Raw genomic sequence first — 23,153 nt, forward strand, 5'->3', positions numbered from 1 at the left:
ACATAAGCATGGATTTTCCAGAGTTATATTGGCACCATTCTAAGTGGCAAACACTGTCCATTATTTTAAAATAACCATTTGTAAAAACAAAATCCTAATCAGAACTTTCAAAAATGTTTGTGGTTCTCACTATATACTTATTTTGAGAGAGAAACCACTACATTGAGATTACATATACAGTAGTCCCCCCTCTTATAAGGCCACCCCTACTGCAGCAGGGAAGTGGCCTTTCTAGAGGGGGATGACAAATGTGAATAGTAAATACATATGAAGAAAATCACAAGTACATTTAATTCTAAAACAATATTTTCATTAAAATATCACATGCATGTTGTGAAATAAATGAAAAACAAACTGTTCCATCATTTTCAAAAGAATATTATGAATAACCATTGATATAGGTTTAAAACTGTCTTTATAATTATGTTACAGATCACATCATCTGTAACTCTGTTGGTAACAGTCTAAAAATCAAACCAGTCTCGTCACAATTAAAAATATCCTTCCTGTCATATCCCCTGCATATATCGTTTAGTCTTTTGTTCCAATCTTTGACAACTTCATTATTAACATCGGCTGATTATTCACTAAGGACAGAACATTTAATATTGTGTCGCACTTGAAATCTGTGCAACCATCTGTTACTTTCGGTAAAGTCGTCATATCTCAATTCAGCTGACAAAATTGTTGCTTTTTCTTGTCATTCAAACCAGGATACAAACATCTCCTGGCTCAAACAATCTTCCTTTCTTCGTCCATTTCACCTTCCCACTTCTGCAGAATTGTTTCCTTATCTTTCAAGATATTGTTTATTTGAGTCTTTCCGACATTAGTTTTCTGCAAGGATCCTCCACACACACACACACACACACACATACACACACACCCCTCGAACCTCTCGGTCAGTTGAATTACTTTCACTTTCTCTTCTAAACTGAGAATTTTTCTTTTCCTCGATGACATGTTGATCTTTTTGCAGTAAGTTATTCATGTTGCCAACTACAATACTGACAAAACAATTTTTTATGCATCTAAACAAATTGCCGTGTGTTTTTAAAGGAAATGATATTGTCACGTGATTGGTTAGTTGCAGTCTGGTACCCTATTGTTTATATATATTATTTACACTAAGTGAGTGAAGCCAAAACGGCTTCGATATGTACCATTTAACATCACACAGATTTGACCTCGCGGCCGTTAGGATTTGTAATTTTGACAATTATTGTCATTAGTAATAGCCACTAACACTTGTGTGTTCATTAGTACTTTCAAGACTGGACTATTGTAACTCAATTCTGTCTGGTTCGTCTCAATATCTAGTCCAGAAACTTCAAAAAGTTCAAAACACAGCTGCTCGGATCATACTTAGAGTTCCACGATCAGAGCACACCTCCCCACTGCTCTGTACCCTACACTGGCTATCCATTCGATCCAGAATCAAACACAGAATTTGTTCTCTGTGCTACATTTCACTGTCTGACTCAGTCCAACATACCTTTCTGACCTCACCGATGTGTACACACCAGCAAGATACTTACACTCCTCTTCTGACAATCATATACTCATTATTCCCACTATGAAAACAAAGTCACATGGACAGCGTTCTTTTGCATACCAGGGCCCAGCAACGTGGAATGAATTGCCCACTGAACTTAGACACAAAGACACAGTGATTACATTCAAGAGGGATCTCAAAACTCACTTAATTTGACTGCAAGGACAAACTTAAAGACCTAATAATGTTTCCTACCTGAAATATTCTCAGCATGTTTTTTATTTTTTAATGTTTTTCCAATTTCATGTTGTTTGTTTTTGTAATAATATTATTATGTTTCTTATCTTATAGGTGTTGTCTAATGTTGTAAAGTGCTTAGAGCTTCTAAAGATTATACAAAGTCCTCATTATTATTATTATTAATTATCAAAGTGAACATCTTACTAAGGGAAGCCATAAAGGCTATCAAACCATTTTCCTGCTGACTTGTGTATTGTACATCGATGCTGCCACTTCTCAGCTGTTACTACAGTTCAATAATTGTAATTTTAACAATTATCGAAGTGACTAAACTGGACATCTTATGATAACAGAGCAGTAAGGCTAATTGGATTACATGTACTTACCCTTTTGTATGGATTAAAACTTGAGTCTTTCTCGGCTTTATGGAATAAATGTGGTTTCCCGTGAGGCGTAAATGATATAATATTAACCTTAGTGGTACATCTACTTTAGCCAACACTTCTTTCAGTAACGAAAACCTGACATCGGGAAACAGAAATCAGATTACTTAACACACTTAAAATACTGGTTCTGGATACATAAAAAAATAAAAATGCGGCCGCTTGGGAGGGGTAAATTTTATATTATTGCACTAATATGCTGGCCGCTGGTTGCGTTAGCTGGGTGGCCTTTCGTGAGGGATACTTTTAAACACAAACTCGTCGGTGCCAACGGATTCTGGCTGTAAGGAGCGGATGGCCACTGGTCAGGGGGGCCATTCAAGAGGGGGACTACTGTACTGTTGCAAGTGATCTGAGACAAAATTGTAAAGGTAGCCTAGACTTCTGAGTTATTTCAACATTCAAGAATCATTGCTTTATGCAGTTTTGAGAATTAAAGATATTTAAAAAATTCAAACCAAAATGGAGTGGTGGGGGAGGTCAGAGGTCACCTCAGATTTTGTTATGATGAAATTTAATTTGCTTTTGCAATGAAGTCTTTTATCTTTGGAATACTCCATAACTGTATATAACTTTTTTTGCCCCTTGGTCATTTTCCATTCTTTGGCACTAACTCTGTCCATACATGCACACTTTCTGACTATAAAATGATAAAGTCGTTCATGTAACCAGCACTGGCCCCATAGAAACTGTTCATAGCTCCACCCAAAAGTTTATATACTTACCACTAATTGGTATGACAAGGGGAATAAACTTGTACAGTAACACTGATTCCTCAGTCAGCTTGCCTTCTCAGTGTTGCAGATTATAAACTTTTGAGATTTCCACTATATATCCATATAGACACTTTCTTGGCATGAAATGGCCAAGCTGTATATGCAACTTGAGTTGGCCCTTGGATCTCCCCCAACTCTCTTGTGGACTGGTTCCTTGGTCTTACTTCTGAACTTGAAAACACAAAAAAAACATGTAACTAATAGCTATATAATTGCCATGAAACATGAATGTGAAAGTGAATTGTTTGATATCTTGTTTGGTACAGGGCATCTTTGCATGAAATCAGCTTCTTTGTCCTGGCCTTTATTTAAACTGTTCAGCATCAGGCAACAAACATTCTGTCATGCTGCTTTGTACATGGAAAATTAACACTTGGGAGTGATTGGTAGTTAACCAGAACCCCTTTCATGACACCTCAGTGAACAGCAAATGTAGTTTAAATAAGCCCAAGTAATCCTTTGGCAAAAATAGTCTAATAGGTACTGTCATGATAACATGGGACACAAAGATTGGATGGCAATATTTTGAGCACAGGTTACATTAATTCCAACGTATGTAAACTCTTACAGACATGTAATGAACCATAAAAATGTGCACAGACTTTTTTGGATCTTCAAATCAAGTGCACCCACAGTATGTAGTTCTGCTTCTCCTCTCGTGTACACATGTAAATCATTTCTGTTAAAATTTTTCATAATCTTAAGGATCTCTATGGTGTTTTCTTAAAATTAACCATCACCATGATGTCAGAGCCATATTTAGTCTAGTTAAACCTAACTTGATATAAACCAACATAATTAGAGATCCTTGGTACTTAACCCTTAAGTATCTCAGGGATTACCTGTACTGTTGCATTGAACATGAGAAATAAGCTGATGGATAAATGAAGCTGCAAAGAATCATGGACAGTAACTGGTGTTTTCATGCTTTTAAGAAAAGTGTGATATACATACATGTAACCAAGTAGCTATCCTCAGAAATGGTGGTCATATATCTTTGAAAGCTTGGGTTTTCTCTGTCAAGAAGCTTGCATAAAGGATATATCTGATGAATATAGGTTTGATCATGAGCATTCCAAAATTTAAAGTTATTGAATTGTGTAATATCATCATTTTTTCATAGGTTTACTATAGGGAGCTGGATCAGTACTTTGATTCCTCCAATGTCTTGAGGGAGGGTCCAAGTGATTAACCAGTCTGATTTTGATTGGACCATTTCATTTGAAAATTTGTGGTGATTTTATCCAGATATCTAGCAATACGCTAATCAACAAAACAAAAAATGTTACTAGAGCCTAAACAAAAAATATCTTTATGAAGAAGTCATGTTCTATAACCAAAACAAACACATTTTCACAGTGTATAATTGAAAGTATAAATTCCCCTTGGTATCATAACTTGTGGATAGACTGAATAAAAAAAGAAAACTCTGGTATCAAAACTGTGGTGAAATTGAACATTTGGTGGTCTCAGAAGAACAACTGAATAATGGGAAACTGTTTCAGTCAGTTTTGTAAGTTGTAGTATTTTTTTTAAAACTTTTAGTGCACAGATGAATAATGTTAATTTCCAGGTATAAGTTTTGTGTGACTTGGGTCTTATAAACATTTGGAAGCTCATACACTAATCTAAAGATTTTATAAAATTCTATATGCATAAAACAGTATGGTACACTTCTGTTAAATAATAACTGGTCAAGAAAAGGTTGAATGTGTATTGCCTGAATTCCCCTATATTGCAGTACAGCACAGTTTATTGTAGATATGAAATGAATATCTGAATATTTGAAAAAGAAACCTTTTTTTTATAAATATTCAAGCAAAACATTGGTGATGGAATGTTTATTTGTTTACCTAAAAAGCTTGGCAGCTTTTTTGTAAAAGAAAGAAACAATGCTAAATGTGAACTGTGCAGCTTTAACTATTTTACAAGTGAACAACTTTAAACCAGCTAAATCACCTAACATTCAAACTCCGACTTGCATGGTAATCACGTAACGATTCTGAATTCTGGCATTGTTTACAACATCGCTGTTTCTATTTTATCATAAGGCACTCTTGAAGAATGACTTATAATACAGCAAGTTGATGAAGAACATGGTATAGAATAAGGGTAATATCAAAGCTAACAAATTTTTTTCTCATATTAATCAAATGGAATCATGTATCTAAATTTAGTTAAATTAAATTGGCCACATGCCTGTGTAATTTGGTTTGTGAACATATCACTTCTGGAAGAAATATTGGAGGTAGACTGTATCATTTGGTCTGGTCAGTGCTACACTAGCCCCAGATCAACGATATTTTCAAGACTTGGTCTTTTTTTATACATTACTATGCCAGAGTGAAGATGCTAGCAGATATTTCTGTGAGTGTAATTACATTTAACAAGAAATTGTTGCAAACTTACATTATAAATTATTATTTTAGGCATCTCTGCCAGTTCCCACAGGCTTTCACAAATTGCATGCCATTGTAAAGGGCCTTGTATCGAGAGAACAGCTGATTGGTCAAACTGGAAATAATGTTCCAATTATTTTGGCCAATCAGCAATCTACCCTCTCATAAGTGCCCTAGGTAGATTTCTTGAAATAGAGGTTTTACATTAATGTTTCACTTAATACAAATGTTTATGGAAATTGTGGGAATGGTTTGAATTATGTTTCAGATGCAAGTTACTGACATTTGCGAAAAGTAATTTGAAACTTATGGATAAATCTGATGGCATCAATGCTTTGGTATGACGTTTGCTAATAAAGCTGCCCATTTTTAAAAAAAATAAAGCTTATCTGGGTCCAGCCTGTCTCCATCTCTTAATTTCAATTTAGAATCTTAACTCCAACTTTGAGTAATATACCTTGTTTAATTATATATATATATATTTAATATATATATATATATATATACATATATATATATATATATATATATATATATATATATATATATATATATATATATATATATATATATATATATATATATTTAAGAGGCCATATATTAGAAAGGTTTTAAACTTGATGTCTTGATGTCTTTAGTGAAAGTATAATTTTCATGATACCCATTTTTAGTATCAAGATTAAATTGGGTACCTGTGGGTTTTTAGTAACAGTGTAAGTTGTGGAGAAATGTGCTGTGTTGAGTAAAATGATAACAGGGATGAGTAATTGTTGCAACTCTTTCATACCATTGATGAATGCTTAGTTGTTTTTTCTTGAGTGTTGTAACTGAACAGGTAATTAATTTTCTGTCCTCCTTTACATATACATTAGTCCCCCTTTTGAACAGCCCCCCTGACCAGCGGCTACCAGCTTCTTACGGCCAGAATTCCTTGGTACCAATATGTTTGTATTCAAAAGTACCCCTCGAAAAAGGCCAGCCCTCTAACACGACCAGCGGCCAACATAAAGATAAAATTGTAAAATGTTCCCCTCACGAGTGGCCACTTTTATTTTCTTCAAATGTGTCCAGAACCAGTAATTAATTCATATCATGACATAAGGTAAGTAATCAGATAATCTCTATCATCGATACATGTCTCCAAATTTCAAGTTTCCGTTGCTGCAAGAAGTGTTGACTAAAGTACATGTAACAGTAAGATTAATATTGTATCATTATCTATAAAAGCCAACGTTTACAGGAAATGGGCTTAACAGTGTGATGATAGTTTGGGCTTCACACATCTGTCGAGTTCTTTGATGATTACCAGACAAAATTGTCAAGATTATAACATTGTCAACATAGGCTAAAAATAGATTTTGTGCAGTAACATCAGTGTATCACCTAGGGATGCAAGACTGAGACTCAAAAATCTCTTTGTCAAAACTGAGGGTCAGACTGAGTAAAAAACAAACTTTGGTATCAAAACTGGGGGTCAAATTAAAAATTTTGTGGTCTCTGAAGTGCAAGTGAGGGTAAAGGGAAACACTAATATATACACACAGAAATTAACCTTGACCTTGAACAAAACTGGGTACCAGACAAAGACCGAAAAATCACATGACCACACATTATTATTTCCTTTACAAAGAAGACATTTCGTCCACTCTACAAAAGTTTTTATCTGCATAATTAAACGCATACAGTTAGCAACATCCGAACAAATCATTACCAAATATTAACATGTCATCACATAAAGAGAGATGTATTATTTTAGAAGAAAGTCTGTTATTCTACTCTACGACATCTGGTGAGGTGCGAAGGGGGGACTTGCCGAACAGTTTTATGTAGAAAAGACTCAAAACAATTTTTAGTTGCAAAGACTCTAATAAAAATCGTCGTAAACGATAAGGAGCTTATTCAGCAGCACTGGGAAAATGAAGCAGGTGGAAAGAGAATTATATATGTACTAAGATTTAAATGATGTTTTTGAATGGTTTTGCAATGTGCATGACAACAATACCTGCCTGCATATCACACTTACGTCAAGAATAAGAACTCTTAATGTACATTCAGTTGTTATAAGTCTATTATTATATCAAGTAGAACCTTTTAATAGTTAATGTCACTTTTTTATGAAAATATTTAATGCTTTGAATTATGTAGCTTTCATACTTTGTTTAATTCATTTATTTTTCACAAAAAAATTACTCCCTGTGCCATCCGGAAATGCCACCCATCTGTAATGCCACTTTCCTGGTGCAGAAGGGGTGGCCGTATAAGAGGGGGACCATTATAGTCCATCTCCTGCATTAAAGAAACATTTATGATTGTGAGTTGATGGTAGACAGGGAAATAACACCTACATTAATTTCAATTTTAGCCTGAATCATCACCCAAAAAAAGTACATACTCTGGACCCAAAAAATGTTTTCAATGTGGCTTTGCAGAGGAGGGGTGTTATGTCAATAACTACAAAGTAGAAGAATAGAGACTGGATCTGACAGCTTTATTAACATTGGCCATTGCATATATTGAAATATTATCAATGAATATTAAAACAGGAAAATTTGGTATTCATTTCAGCTCGGGTATAATGTGATGTGTATTGCAATATATTGGCATAATCTGAATGAAAGTTTCATATAACTTTACTTTTTTAAGTCTCTTTTAGCGAACAGTGAAACAACCTTACATGTGGGCTAGTGCAGGTTGCATGAAACAGGCTGCTATTTTTTAAAATAATTTTCATAAGTTTGGCTGCACTGGGGCCTATTACGGGATGATGTCCATAAATATGGATGGTCAGGTTTGTCTAGAGTTTGGGATGAGCCTAGGCTCAAGCTCGAGGCTCGATAATTTTGGAGCATTTTCGGGGGCACGAAGCTCGAGGTCGAAGCTTGACGAGCTTCGAGCTTACGCCCAGAAAAATTCTCCACTTTTTTATATTATCAGACCGGATAAACCCGTGCGATAATTAATTGACTGTGGGAATGAGCGTTTTTACAGATTCACATGGCCTACGCTTCCCGATGTGTTGGTTGACCAGTGAGCAGTCGTTGCCTTGCAACGGTCATCACTGGGGGCTCCTAAGATAATAATTCCGACTATTATGATTGCGGCTGAAGGGGAGAAGGGGTTTTTCAACTTCTGCAAGCGAGAGAACCGGTGAACTTCTCAAGCGTTTGGCCTGACGATGAGTGGTGCCGGAGGGGCAGTAGGCGCACAACTGACGCCCGAGGGATTTCTTTTAAACTGATTTTTGAACAGTTCAAACAACATAAACATGTTATCAGCGATTTTTCATATTGTATCTGCTCTTTGTTTGTTAATTTTTACTTATATTTTATTTCTAATGCAGTAGCGATGTCAAAAAATAAGAAATCAGCTGTTTGGACTTATTTTAACAAGCGTGAAAAAGATAATTTCGTAGCTTGCAATGAATGTAAGCAGAAAATTTCATGTCCACAAAGAAACACTTCAACAATGCGTCGACATCTGCTTAGCATTCATCATATTGACGTCAGCAAGGATGAGTCTGAAATAGAGCCGAAGAAAACGAGAACAATGGATAACTTTGTTGTCAAAACTTCACTGGAAGAAATAGTCTCAAAACTTGCTGCAGTCGATGGATTCTCAATTTGGAAAATCACTCATTCAAATTTATTTGTCAATCGCTGTCATTAAGAGGAATGAAGCTACCTGCTGATGAAAGATCGGTGATGGCCCTTATTCGCGATTTTGAAGAAAAAGTGAAGCAACAAGTCATACAGGACATTAACTCATTCAGCCCCAGACCCGTTATCAGTATCACTGCTGCTATGCCCCAGCAGCGCTAAGCTGTGTCTAGCTGCGTGTGTGAGTTTTTACCTGTTTTAAAAATTTTGTAAACATCGTGCACATGCATTCACTCTTACCTTAATTTCTCTGCTTATATCCAATTAAAATCCAAGAAAGTTTCACCATTTATTGCAAATGAATTTGTCTACACAGTGATGTATGTTTTTTCCCTATTTGTCCAAGTCTTTCACGACTTATTTATACAGAATTTACAAAATTATGTGCAACGTTTATCCGCAAGAACTCGATCATCATCGCAGTCAGCATCCTCATCTTCAGACGATTCAATCTCAGAAACTTCTATGTCCGAATCGAAATCTCACAAAATATCCAACTACCGAACATATATTTCATCAGCTTGCTCAGTATTTTCAAGATCAAACCCGAGAAACTCCTCATTTTTGCTCTCATCAAAAATCACTCTTACGTCCGCCATCATTTACGATTTTTCATGACCAGAACACGTGTAGTTAAACCGCTTTCAAAACAGGAGCCCTTAGCTTCTGAACAATTCAAATTTCCGCAAATGAAAGTAAAATCATTTCTGATTGGTTTAATAGTTGTTAGTTCTTGGAATAAACCCATTTCTAACCAATCAGAGACGTTGAATCTAACACACATTCATCACGCTTGGAGACGGGATCGGCCATTGAATGCAGTAAAAAAATCACGACTACAGGCGGGATCGGCCATTGAATGCAGAAACCGGATCACGCCTACAGACGGGATCGGGGCTTAAAGGGTTAAGAAAGAACTCTCAGAATCAAAGAGATTTTCAGTATCATTGGACGAATGGACAAGTATCGGAAATTGTCGATTTCTCAACATCAGCCTTCATACGGTCTCGTCAAAATGCATCAATCTTGGTCTTGTCAGAATTTACAGAAGTTGTAATGCTGAAAGAATGAACGAGCTCGTTGAGGAACATCTTAATTCTTTTGGTGTCTCATTCAGACAGGATATTGTTGCCTCTACCGGTGATGGAGCAAGTGTCATGATCAAGTTAGGAGAAAAATCGCCCGCTCTGTATCAGGCCTGCCTTGATCATGGATTGCATTTGGGTGTTACAAAAACTTTTTACAGACAAAATTGCCCAGGTCAAGGAATTTCAGTTTTTTCACATGAAGAAACTGGACAGACTGATGATTTCAATGAAAGCAACGATGAATTGAGGGCTGAAGAAGTTGAGATACAAAGCGAATCATGGAAGGAAAATATAAACACTGTGAGAGAAATCGTTAAATTTTTCAAAGGCTCAGCCATACGATCGGATGCATTTAAAGCTAAAAGCTTAGAAAAATTTAACAAAGAACAACAACTGTCCCTCGACTGCAAAACTAGATGGAATTCCATGCTAAAAATGCTAGAAATCTTTATTAAATTATACGATGTCACCAATGAAGTGCTGAGTGAAATCGGATCCGAGCATCTCTTAACTAATTTGAACATAGAATTATTGAAATCCATAGTTTTGGCGTTGAAACCGGTTGAGGTTACTCTTAATGCTATGAGCGAATAAAAAGCTTCTTTGAAAACCGCTTATGTTGGTATTAGCTTCATGAGGGAATAATTGTCTGCACAAGGAACAGAGATCAGTCGTACTCTTTTAGAAAATATTGATCATTACATCGACGGTAGAGTTAATCAACAACTTATGGATCTTATGATTTCTCTGCACCATTTGGATAATGTTCCATCCAAAACTTCTATTGAATTAGCAACAAATTTGATGAAGCGGCTATTTCCATCGGCAAATACTGCAAATGAAGAAGCACATGATGAGAAAATAACAATTAACCATAACGAGCTCTCACTTGAAGATGTACTTAGATTTCTATTGGAAGCTTCTAGCACGCAGGGATCTCTTCAAACCGATTGATTTAAGAAATTACGCCAAGAATTTTCTTTGTCAAAAAGTAATGGTGAACTGAATGAAAATTTGAGATGATTATCAGATGCCATCAGTACAATCAAACCGACTTCAGTTGATTCAGAAAGAGCATTTTCAGTTGCTACTAATTTCTGTACAAAATTGCAATCAAAGTTATTGGATAAATCTCTGCATGCTCTTGTCTTTTTGAAATACTATTATATTAACAAGAATGATGTTTAAATAAATTACAAAGAAAATTATTTTTCGTACTACTCAAGCTCGAAAGCTCGAAAAAATTACTGAGCTCGAGCTCGCACGAGCTTCAAATCCCCAAGCTTTCCTATACTCTAGGTTTGTCCCACTCTGCATTACATCTCTGGTGGGACTGATGGCAAGGGTATCAATTTATTTTCCATCTTTCATTGAGAATATTAGACAAAAATGGTGCCATATGAGGGATTTGCCTTTTGGCATTAGCACACACAACACTTAATACATGTTGGCCATCATGTCGAGTTGTCACTACGCAACAGATAGAATATAATGTGCAGTTGAACTTTTTTCTCCGCAGACACATTTTTAGCAATCTTTTCTGGTTATAGAACAACAGATATTGAAAGAGATGAAACAAAACCTACAACAAAATAAATGCAGAAGTTGAAATCTTATCTGCATTAGAATTTAAGAAAATGCTGGCAGGATTTGTACCACATTAAACCAGTGTACCAGTAAAACTGCATATACACGTTTTAAAAAAGCATTGCCAGATTACATCACTTAATTCAGGGATGCTGCCATGGAAAGGGTGGTTTGGCATAAAATTAAATAGGTGCAGTACCTTTCTATTACTGTTTGAAGAAAACCAGATTTTAATAGTCAGTTTTCAGTCACTTTTGTATCGCAAAGACATAAGCATGCAGAGAACCATAAGGATGAATGTAGGGCCAACCCATTTTGTTGTTAGATTATGAGAAATAAGCTGTATTGATTTTTTTAACTTTAAATATTGTGTGTATTGTGCCCCTTTGTAATGCTGGATGAAATGTAAAACAGGATAATACAGCTGCTGTAAAACAGAGGTATATGAATTGGTATTCAACAGATGAAGGGGTTTATATTTTTTAATGCTGCTTGCTGCAGAAGCAGATAAAAATCAAGGAGGCAGGTTGATCTTATGTGTTGATGTGGTTGGTTGCAGCACAGTTATGCAAGCTACTTCCATACAGATTTATCCTGACTGCAGGATAGATGATCAGGAATGATAAGGGAAACTGGTCCTGTTGCTATCTTTGATAGGTCCCCCTAAAGTCAATCCACACTTAAGCTACCTGTATTAGTCCTAGGAGCATTCCATCAATACTGCAGGATCATGCGTGATAAGTGGAAGTGGTTTTAAGATTAGCATTTTAGACGTGCCTTGTGATTACCATTTTTTAAAGATGCCCCAAAAGACAATTCACACTTAAGTGGCCTTTATAACTCCATATATCAAGTTATTTTGCTTTAATCTGTAAAGTTACAACACATGCAGAAGTGTAAGCCCATGAATACTGTGTGATAAGACAATGAAAACGAAATACTTTTGTCCATAAGCTATTAATTAGATAAATAAACAAGTGTTCTACAGAACACAGTCTTGCTGGCATCTGTGTGCATGTCAATATATATCATGTATCTGATTTTTATAAATTGTCACACAAAACTTAAACTTTATTCAACATAAGGCATAAGAACCATATAAATACTCACTTATAAGACGAGTTCAACTGCAAACTGTACAGACCCAGGTCTGCCATCTCATAATGCACTGGCAGGTTTGGGTCTGCGCAATTTGTTAAGAGCAATCAAAACAAACACTTTATCTGCAAGCCCATTATGGTATGGCAGATCAGGATATTTGTTCACTGCAGTTTGACAAAACCTACAAGCAAGTATATGTGGTGGGTGAGACATGCCAGACAGGAAATCAGCGCATGCCAGCGTGTAAATACTAGACCACTAGTTACTGTTATCACAGAACTTCATCTTAGTGCATCAGCTAGGGATGCAGACATGTGACCTTCAGAATTTTACACAAAACATTTTAACAGCATTACAGTGAACTGATTAAATGTTCTGTTTAAGAGGAAATGGGCAAAATAGGTCCTTATACCATATTAGGTGGACACAAAAGCAACAACAAATCTATGTAATCCCATGGCAGTTCTAGTTGTTTATTCACACAATATAGGATAACCAGTACTTGTCATTATAACATAAATATTTCAGTATTTTTCCATTGACTTTATATTTTACCCCTATTTTAATGTAAAAACTTAATTTGGTTTATTAATTACACTCTCTCTCCCCCCCCCCCCACGAAGGAGATGACAAATATCACATGACAATAATTGGGTGCCCATCGAGTTGCTACAGGAGTATCTGCGCTTCAGTCCAGTTCTTTCACAATCACATTGATTTGAAGAGATGCTAACATCAATAGAAAGAGAAAAATGAATGACCTGGTTTCAGAACGCCAACAAGTCCAGTCTTTTACTGCTGCCAAACAACTTGAATACTAAAAGAGAATCAACAAACACCTTGAGAATATACATAATAAGATGTAGTCCCCAGTGTTTAAACACTTCAACCAACCTGACCACAACATAAGCTACGTTCAGTAACGTATAATAGAAATCATCCAATCTTATCCAGAGCTCTCCAGTAGCAAAATTGGTTGGAAAGACCAAGAACTTTATTGGATACACAATTACATACTCAACAGCAGTAGGGATCAACATCTATACTTAAATAGTAGTCCAGACATTTCTAACCTCCTTACATATCAGCTTACAAACTTCAGCCCTTTTGTAATATCCTAAAGCATCTGTTCACTACATGTATCCATACCTGTCAACTTTTATGGATTACCCATAATTTGTATGTGTTTTTTTTTTTCATTGTACAGCCTCACAACTATCTTGTATGTTGTTTTTTTTTTTCTTCTTATACAAATGTACAATTGTTTTTTAATCCTAGAGTCTCAACACAGTTGTTTTTAAAAATCGATCATGATCCAGAATCTTTTTTTAGCTATGCACAACAACGTGGGGATAACTCTAATATGTGGGTTAAGTTGAAGTATCCTTCTTTAACAAAATGAATAAAATATATATTAATAATGAAGAAAGTGCTTAGACAGCTTCGTTTTGTTTAAAGATTATTATGATCCTTTCAACCGATGTTGGTATTCCCAACTTCCGTCACATTCCAGCCAACTGAAATTTAAGCCAGCAGAACTTGAAAACATGTCCATTTGCTTGTGTGAGAATTTGAATTTATTAGGAAAAAGACATCAGAGTAAGTAAAGTCTGACTAAAACATCCTAACTTAAATTTGTAGAAAAGGACAGATGTGGGATGCCAAGTGTGCAAGATATTCCTGAAAACTGACTTGTCATTTCAAAGTTATATATTTTTCGTGTAATTATTTTTTTGTCTTTGTAAGGTTTTTATTGGTCTGGCGTACAGGTTTTCATCTCAACTGGTTGACAAGTATGTGTATGATATTGCAAATATATGACTGTGAAATTTTTAAAATAACTTTAATATTGTTTAAAATTGTCCTTTCATATAAACAGTCAAGACAGGAACTATTACATGTAACATATTATGAGACAATCTTGCGTCTGATTGGGCAAGCTTATTACCACTCTGGAGACTGAATATGATTGGTTGTACTCAAATTTGGTAAATAGTCATTTTAGGTTCCATACCAATTAACAAGATTATCAGATACAAATGAAGTAATTTTGCTTCTGTTTAGCTAAATGTTTTACCTTACAAGAGGATATATTTTCCTTTTTTAATCGAAGCTGATAAATTCCTGGTTTGTATATTGTATAAATTACCTTCATTTTTTTCAAGGGATTACCTCCCCATGGATATAGCTCAATGAGCACTTTCAAACAGACTGTTTAGAAATAGTACACAATTCATATATAATTGCATTTTATATAAAATAAAACCATGTAGTGTGTTCTTTTGTCATTACTCTCAGGTAAAATGAATAAAAAGTATTTCTACAATGCAATATTATCAAAATACCTGCCATGAGAAGGTAACTCCATGATGGAATGGAAAACAGCATGTATGTTTCTTAAAAGAATCCATGGGCTTATGTCTTTCAAGTCTTAAATGACTGATTATGAGCCAGATCTGCTCATATTAATGTTATGCCATTATCTTTAGAAAGAGCATTTTTAGACACTTGTTGCATTCAAAAGACCAAGTAGATTGAATGGCAGTGATGTCATCATCCCACTCAGGTGTACAGTAGTTAATTAACAGTTCTGTAACTTGTACTTGTCACAAGACAGCAGTGTTTATATATGTAAACAGCTTTGTTTACTTTACTGCCTGTAAACATTTACTAATTGGTACAGTAAACAAACATGAATGTGGCTCTCTTTGACGCAGGAATTGCCTGTTCCAAAATGATGTATTTCCTCATCTAAGATGACTGTTCAATAAGAATTTTTGTTGTTGTTGCTATTACATATGGATGATTTTCACAACATTACACATAAAGTTGATGTATTATTCTTGTTGCAAAATTCTTAACAGAATCTTTGATGATGAAAATTATTTTTAAGAAAGCATCATTTCAACGTTGTAGGCCACTGTAGTTTCTTATAGTTATTGTAAAAGTCAATCCTATAAAAAGCATCTTCTTAATTAACCCCTGGAAATTTTTGTCATTTTCGCCTGAAAATCAAGTAGGAAACACATTTTGAAAACAATGTCTGAATAGACTAAAAAACACCAAATCCCCGGTGATCTTTCAATAACATACTGCCTAGTTGTGTTAGAAACATCGTTTTTCATTGGCTATTTGACTTGTGCATGAGCAGAAGGGTAAAGGTTTTTTGGGGTTTTTTTTTTTTTTTTTTTGCTAAACGAAGCCATTATTTTTGTATGGAGACCACTCTTTATTCCAAATGCCCATCTTATCCTACTTTTTGCAAAGGCTCATCTGTCTGTTTGCAGTTCAGACCAGTTTGCCTTAGATCTCTGACCCAAAAGTCTAAAATCCAGACACAAAATCGGATACTGACCACAGGCGTATTTTGGGTTAAAAAAAAGTTGGATAAAAAAAATAGAGGTTTTTCTATCTGTATTTGGTAGTGCAACTAGATATTCCAGATTATTTGGTATCATTGTAGAGCTACATCTGTCTACCTTTCTATAATACCACACCCTTTAGTGTATCATGCAAGACCATGACGCTACAGAGCTCGGCAGTAGGCTACTACCTCCTGCCATGTTAAGTCATCGCTAGGGGTTAATGTGTTAAACATGTCCAGCACAGTGTGTCTGGTTGCATTATCAATGTTTTCATACAGTATATGCAGTAGTACAACAAGCAGTCTCATCATTCTAAGGATGTTTTACCTAAATTGTCAGATATTTTGGACAAATGTCTTAAAAACAGAATCCTATCACAGTAATAGGTAAAAGACATACAATAAATGAAACAATTGTTTCTTCAGGAAGGAACATCATGCACATCGTCAAGAGTTTACATATAAAGAGTGGTCACCTATAAGCCTGCTACACAGATCTTGAAAAAGGTTGAGTCTCTAATGACTTCAATTAAATTTCATCATTTTTGTTGTTTACCATGTACATGTTTACAGATTTTGATAATGTTGCAGTCTTGACCAGTCACAATGGTTTTACAATTAATACATTTTACTGATCTTTTGTTGGTAGTTCTTCTGACATATTTCTTTGCTTTTCAGGTATATTCCAAATGTTCGGAAGAGGAGCAGTGTGGCTGGTGGCAGGCCAGAATCAAGATGTTTCGAGGAGAGTTTGCAGTGGTAGAGTATGTAGGATGGGAAAAGCAGTACACAGACATAGTCCCAATGGACAGGATTAGAATACAAAATGCAAAGTAAGTGCAAGATGCAGGATTGTTGGGTCCTTAAGGACATAAGAATGAGCCCTTGTGTTAAAGAAAAATATTTCAAAATTATTCAGATTTCACATTTTGAACAAATACTCCAGAATAAAATTGTTCTTGCTTGGTCATTTTTTGCTCTGATGTCACTGTCCAGCTTATGCGATGGCCTGCTTCCTGTCATCATAGCTGCCATCCCTCACGAATTCTCCAATCCTCAATTATTTTAAATCTTTAATAAAATAACCAATTTCCCGTTAAGCGCTAGTCATGATATTCGCAGTTGCCGAAACGGTCCTGTACTGCTGGTCGCGATATTAGTAGATTTATAGCCGATTAGTTCAGTTGGCCCAGTAGCAAGCATTTTAGCATATTTTAATCTATATGTATAAGAGTAGTTTTACAAATGCTTTTGAGAGAAACTGGGGCCTAACTGGAATTTTGCTCCGTGCATGTATCACCAACACTGATTTGAGTTACCGTTCAGCATCACATGTAAGATCTTGAAAATGTCTTCACTACCAAGGAAAAAGAAATGTGTTACCCAAAAAGGGAAGTTTAATTTGGAATATATCAAAAATTGGCCATGAGTTCTGCCATTAAACATTAATATTCATGATGCTTTTTGCACTCAGTGCGCCATCGCAGAGACAGTGTGGGGAAGCACGTCGATTGCAAAAAATACGTAGAAGTTGGGAAAATTAAGAATTCGCAGATTTCAGCTCTGGAATATTTTATGCCATCAGCGGAAGACCTGCATGCTACCAACGTTGAAGCATTATTTGTGAGTTTTCTTGTCGAACACAATCTACCTTTATCAGCTGGAGACCATGCTAAACATTTGTTCTGACAATTGTTCCCAGACTCGAAAAGTGCTGCAGTTCCTATGCATTCCTCACAGCAACAGTGACAGGGAAAGAGTATTTTCTCCAGTGAGGAAAATTAAGACAAACTTTAGGGCCTCCTTAGTTGCAGAAAATTTGTCGGCAATTTTAGTCACCAAGATCAGCCAGCAGGCAAGAAGTCTGATTTGTTTAGAAAACAAGTTTATGATCAAGCAGTTGAGGAAGTTCAAGTCTGCCACAGTATCATGTCTTGATAAATATTTCTGCATATATGTAGTATTTTAGTTTTATATTGCGAACTTGATATAGTATAGTATTGACTGTCAGAGTGGATGGAGTTATTGTCATGGTATTTTTCACTAATTCATGTCCAAATTTACGACTTTTTATCCCTTTTTTCGCTAATTGTGAGCCTGGAAGGTTGGCAGCTATGTGTCATTCATCCATCTGCTACTCCACTTGAACTGCTTTGAGGATTGCCAAGAAATTGATATGTATTCACCCCAAGGTCTGGTTGGTCCTAACTGAAAATTGTGCCATTCAGACAGTCAGTATGGCTGCCAATGTGGTCATGCATCCTTTTATTTGCACTACACCGAAATGAATTGTCTTATCTTATGTTGGTGTCTAATTGGTCCTAAATGAAAATGGTGTAAATCTGATTTCCAGCATGGCCAGCATGGTAGCCATATTGCAAATCTTGTTATTGCTACTCCTCCTAAAGAGAACGTCATTTGAGTATGGGGTTTCACAATAAGACTTCTTATGATATCTATTTGGTCTCAATGAAAATGGTGCTAATCTGACATCCAGTCTGGCTACCATGGTTATTATCTTGAAAATTGTGTTGTTATTCCTTACAAACAGAAAGTGATTTGATATGGGGTTTTCATACAAAGATTACTTATGATGTCTACCTGGTCAAACATGAAAACAATGCCAATCTGATATTCAGTATGGTCACAATGGCAGCCATCTTGAAAATGGTATTATTATTATTATTCCTGAACAGGACCTTGCCAGAAAACTTCTTTATGTTGTCAAGTTTGGTTCTGAGTGAAAATTTGTGCCAGTCTAATATCCATTATGGCCAGCAATGTGGCCATATTGAAAATCTTGTTATTGCTACTCTTCCTAATGTATAGGCTGATCCAGTGGTTAGAATTGAACCAGCACATTATAGGTTGTGAGACCTTTTTGCTGACCACCAGGCCAATGCTACTTCTGAAAATAGAAAAGATTTGTATAGCAGTTAATTTTTGATCTAGAAAGAAAAGAAAAAAGCTTGCACAGAGATTTTTTGCCATTATCATAACATAGAGGGTGCTGAGATGGAGAAAAATAACAAATGATTCAGTACACAAGCATTTAAAAGAGTAATAGTTTTCCTGAATTTTTGGACAAATTTAGAGATTGAACAATACTCTGTAGGAACACAAGAAACTCCATTTTCAATCCACAAGTCACAGTCCTGTTGTAAAATGTCATTTTTCCAAAAACATGAAATTGATACACATGAAAATAATGTATGTACATATGTAGTAACATTTCATGGTACCAGAGAACAATGGTGACTAAACAGTGCCAGCTAAAGGTAGAGTTCATAAAATGTAAAAATGAAGCATCCAGCAAAACAAATTAGGTAAATAATATATTTATAAGTGTTTACAATGGTCACTGCATTGATTTTTGACCCCCAGTTCTGACACCATTGTTATGGTATCCATGAATGCTACACATATTCAAAGAGATACATTTTCATTACTTAATCCAATCAAATTATTTTGTGTGTGTGTGTGATTAGGATTTTTAGCAAAGCTTTAGCAATTTTTCAGTCATAATGCTACGATGTCTGCATTGTGGCAGTTATAATGGTGACTAGCAATGGGGCATCATGCTGCAGACATGTATCATGATGTCCCACCCAGTCACATTATCCTGACACCAGGCCGACCAGTCCTATCACTAATCTCTTAATGCTGAGCGCCAAGCAAGGCACTGCTTGTGCCATTTTTATTGGTCTTTGGTATGTCTCAGCTGGGGCTCAAACCCGCGACCTCTGATGCAAATTATTTTGAATATGTTTAAATTTGTGAGTCAAAGGTTTTGTGTAATCCTCTCAACCCATAAAAGATTAAATGGAAGCAACTTTAATGAATATAAACAAATATATGTAGATATCCTTATATGTTTGTCAAGATATACTGTGTATTATCTCATACAAGTCAGTTCCATCTGCAACATAGATCAGGGTCTGTTCTGTTTGTTCTACTGATAACTCCTAGTCAACAGGATAGGTCCAGATCATTCTTGTGTATTATGCATTGGCAAATTTGGGTCTGTGCATTTCGAAATTGGATCCAATTCATAAGCTAGTGTGACAATATTGTTATAAATAACCATATACATTGGTGAATTTCTTTCATTTTGAATGTCCAAGTTGTCAGAAGCCTTATGTTTTTCGGAAGTTTTTCAGTTTGTACAGCTATTGGGACAAGTCAAACACAAAATACCTAAAGAACTTTTCATGACCTCTTTACAGTTAAAGCCATTACGTTAATGTTGTTTAAAAAATTTCTAAATCCCAATTAAAGATGCAGGAAGTTAGGGAAACACTGCATCATTAGACAGCAAGTAGATAGAAGAACACATTCCCTTGTCCAAGTTGGGCAGTGTTCAAACTGAAGTTCTGCTCATCTTAGCTCGGTTGCCTGAGCTCTGTGCATATAGAGAAGTTTTATGTATTTGTTATATGTGTACACAGTTCTACAGATAATGAACTTATTTTTGTGTTCGTTAATCTTGCACACTGAATGATCAACAGGTTTTGGTAAATATGTTTCCCATTTCTTTTTCAGTCCACCAATAACGAAAGATACCTTTTTAAAGTTTGTGCTAGATATTCCATCAGATTTAACAGAATTGTAAGTATGCACATATCAGTAATTTCTTTACAGTTTCTTTTGTTTAAGTTTTTAAATGATATCAGCTCCAGAGAGATTTTGTGATGTTTTGACTTGCCATCTATCAGTTTTATTATATTTTCATTCATTCATTTTTCCTTAAGTTGCTAGATTATTTTGAAAGAGTGTTTTGGCTAATTTTAATGGAAAATTTGCTAAATAGCTTAGTTGCGTGGGTTTAGGTGGATATCATGATATGCTCTATCTGCGTCTAGCTCAGTCTCCTAAATTGCTAGTTGGAAATTTATTGATTTTTGGTACATAGACATAGATTGTCCATTTGGTATCACCTGCATATAGTGTATATCTTTTGGACTTCTTCGATGGGTTTGGTTTTGTGTTTTACAGTAAAGCCACTCTTTCAAAGTTATATCAGGCCAAAGCAAATAAAGTAGAGTGTCTTGCCCAAATATACAACAAAGTATGTGATCTGGGCTGATCTGGTGGTGGGAATTGAACCATTACCCTTGTGGGCATGAGTCCAACACCCTATCCAGTCACCTCAGGGGTCCTAGGAGGGGAGTTCAGGTCAGATGGACAAAAATTGCAATTACAGTGACATGCACCATATTTGAATATTTTTGCTACCAAACTTTATGTATGCAGTCATGTGCAGGAGGAGATGTAATATGCTTAATGGAATTTGCATTACAATCAATAGGTCAGGGTGAGGGTAGGAGGAATATTTAATTAAAGCAAGTGCACTTTCTGTGTTGAATCATGGATGTAGCTGTGTGCAAGTGCTTAATGCGTGCATGTGCACAAATGTATCAAAGTATGATTCTTCCATCTAGTAAACATAAATTTTTAAAAAATTATATAATAGGGAAGGTGGTTTATTGAAGAACACTATTATTTTTACATTTTGAGCTATCACAAGGGTTTGGGATTAGATAGGGCATCATGAGTTTAGTCCGTTATTGAAGAAAGTTGACATATTCTGTTAGAACATGCTTTTTTATGTAGGTTTGTTGCTATGAGCATGACTCGTATGGTCCTAATTACTGCAGTATGGACCCTGTAACAAGGAATTATTTGCAGAATATTTTTGGTTTTTCTTTTCCATGACAACTAAACTTGCTGTTCAAATTTTATTTCAGTTGTCAAGATGAAAGTGTCCATTCAGAGTTTAAGAAACACTGTGGTGCATCTTGTGTTGTGTTCTGTCCTGAAGAATCTACATTGGTTGTATTGGTATGTATGAGGATATATCGGTGGATCTTTATTACCATTTTCAAGTTTAGCAAGAAAACAAAATTGTGAATAATTTATTTCACCTTCTTAATACATATCTAGTTTTTAAAAAAAATAATGGAAATTGTTGATGTTAGAACATTTGTATGATACAGTACTTGCTCCCATACAGGGCTTTTATTGTCATCGGGGAGTCAGTGATATATCTGGCTACTTTACACTCGGCTGCTTTAAAAACCTGTATCAGGGGAGGATCACCCTGCCTACTTTGGCAACTCAGCCTCTAGCTTTAAACCTAATGGAAGGCCCTGTAATTCAGGTTTAGAATGTTTAAAATTTAGAAGCAATTTTGAAACATTTCTGTTGTAAAATAAGCTAAACAAAATAAACGTATTTTTAATGCTCAGAATAGTGATAAAGAATTCATTGTACAGGGGCATTTTGTTTCCTTTATATGTCTGCCTGTCTGCACATTCCAAACTTTGAAAAGTATTTTTTAGAAGAGAGTATTATGCCTTAGGTTTGATATACTTCGTGACTGAGTGTTCTGAATTTTGCTCCCGTTTTCCTATTAAATGAAATATTTCATTCGGTTCATCTGTACTTTCAGTCTCGAAAAGAATCTGTGATACGAAGAGCTTCCATGATGAGTGAAATGTATGTAAGAAATTTACGCCAGAAAGTTTTGCTTAAACAAAGAACAGAAGAATCTATTAAAAAATTACAGGTAAGTTTGATATCTACAGTGGACATTGTTTATTAGGCAAAGGTTGTTACACTTTTTTTTTAGATAAACCAGATTGTTGAATAAGCAAATAATGCATAAGGATCATGTAATGTGCGTTTTCACTTACAGATGCAGCAGTTTATAAGAGAGAGACCGCTAACAAGATGAAATAATCTGATTCCTGAGGGCACTGTTCTCTTATAGCATTGTCTTGTGGGGTATTGTATCCAAGCTGAAAACGCAATATTGTGCTGGTATGTGGCAGTACTGAATGCTGGAACGGGTTGAATGACTATTGCCAGGTATTGTTCCTGGAGTGAGGAAATTCACATGGTCTTTAAATAATTCCCTGCTGTAGCCAAAACTAGAGAAGTTTTGTAAAGTACTAACTGGAGACAGATAACCCTTTCACCAATGCGATGAATACACTTCAGAA

General features: G+C 35.5%; 1 protein-coding gene across 7 annotated transcripts in view; it reads left to right on the forward strand.

The window, feature by feature from the left end:
- The window catches only part of LOC149799969 (RNA-binding protein FXR1-like), a 135,736-nt gene that overhangs the window by 36,616 nt on the left and 75,967 nt on the right, over positions 1 to 23,153 (forward strand). For all 7 annotated transcript variants that reach the window (XM_089959484.1, XM_089959485.1, XM_089959481.1 and 4 more), the window contains exons 4-7: positions 16,828 to 16,982; positions 20,692 to 20,757; positions 21,897 to 21,990; positions 22,601 to 22,717. In XM_089959484.1, coding sequence (XP_089815610.1) covers positions 16,828 to 16,982; positions 20,692 to 20,757; positions 21,897 to 21,990; positions 22,601 to 22,717 — 432 coding nt within the window. The remainder of the gene's footprint in view (positions 1 to 16,827; positions 16,983 to 20,691; positions 20,758 to 21,896; positions 21,991 to 22,600; positions 22,718 to 23,153) is intronic.

This window comes from Sinohyriopsis cumingii, chromosome 5 (genome assembly GCF_028554795.1).
Source record: "Sinohyriopsis cumingii isolate HCF-2022 chromosome 5, ASM2855479v2, whole genome shotgun sequence".
In the NCBI taxonomy this organism is placed as follows: domain Eukaryota; kingdom Metazoa; phylum Mollusca; class Bivalvia; order Unionida; family Unionidae; genus Sinohyriopsis; species Sinohyriopsis cumingii.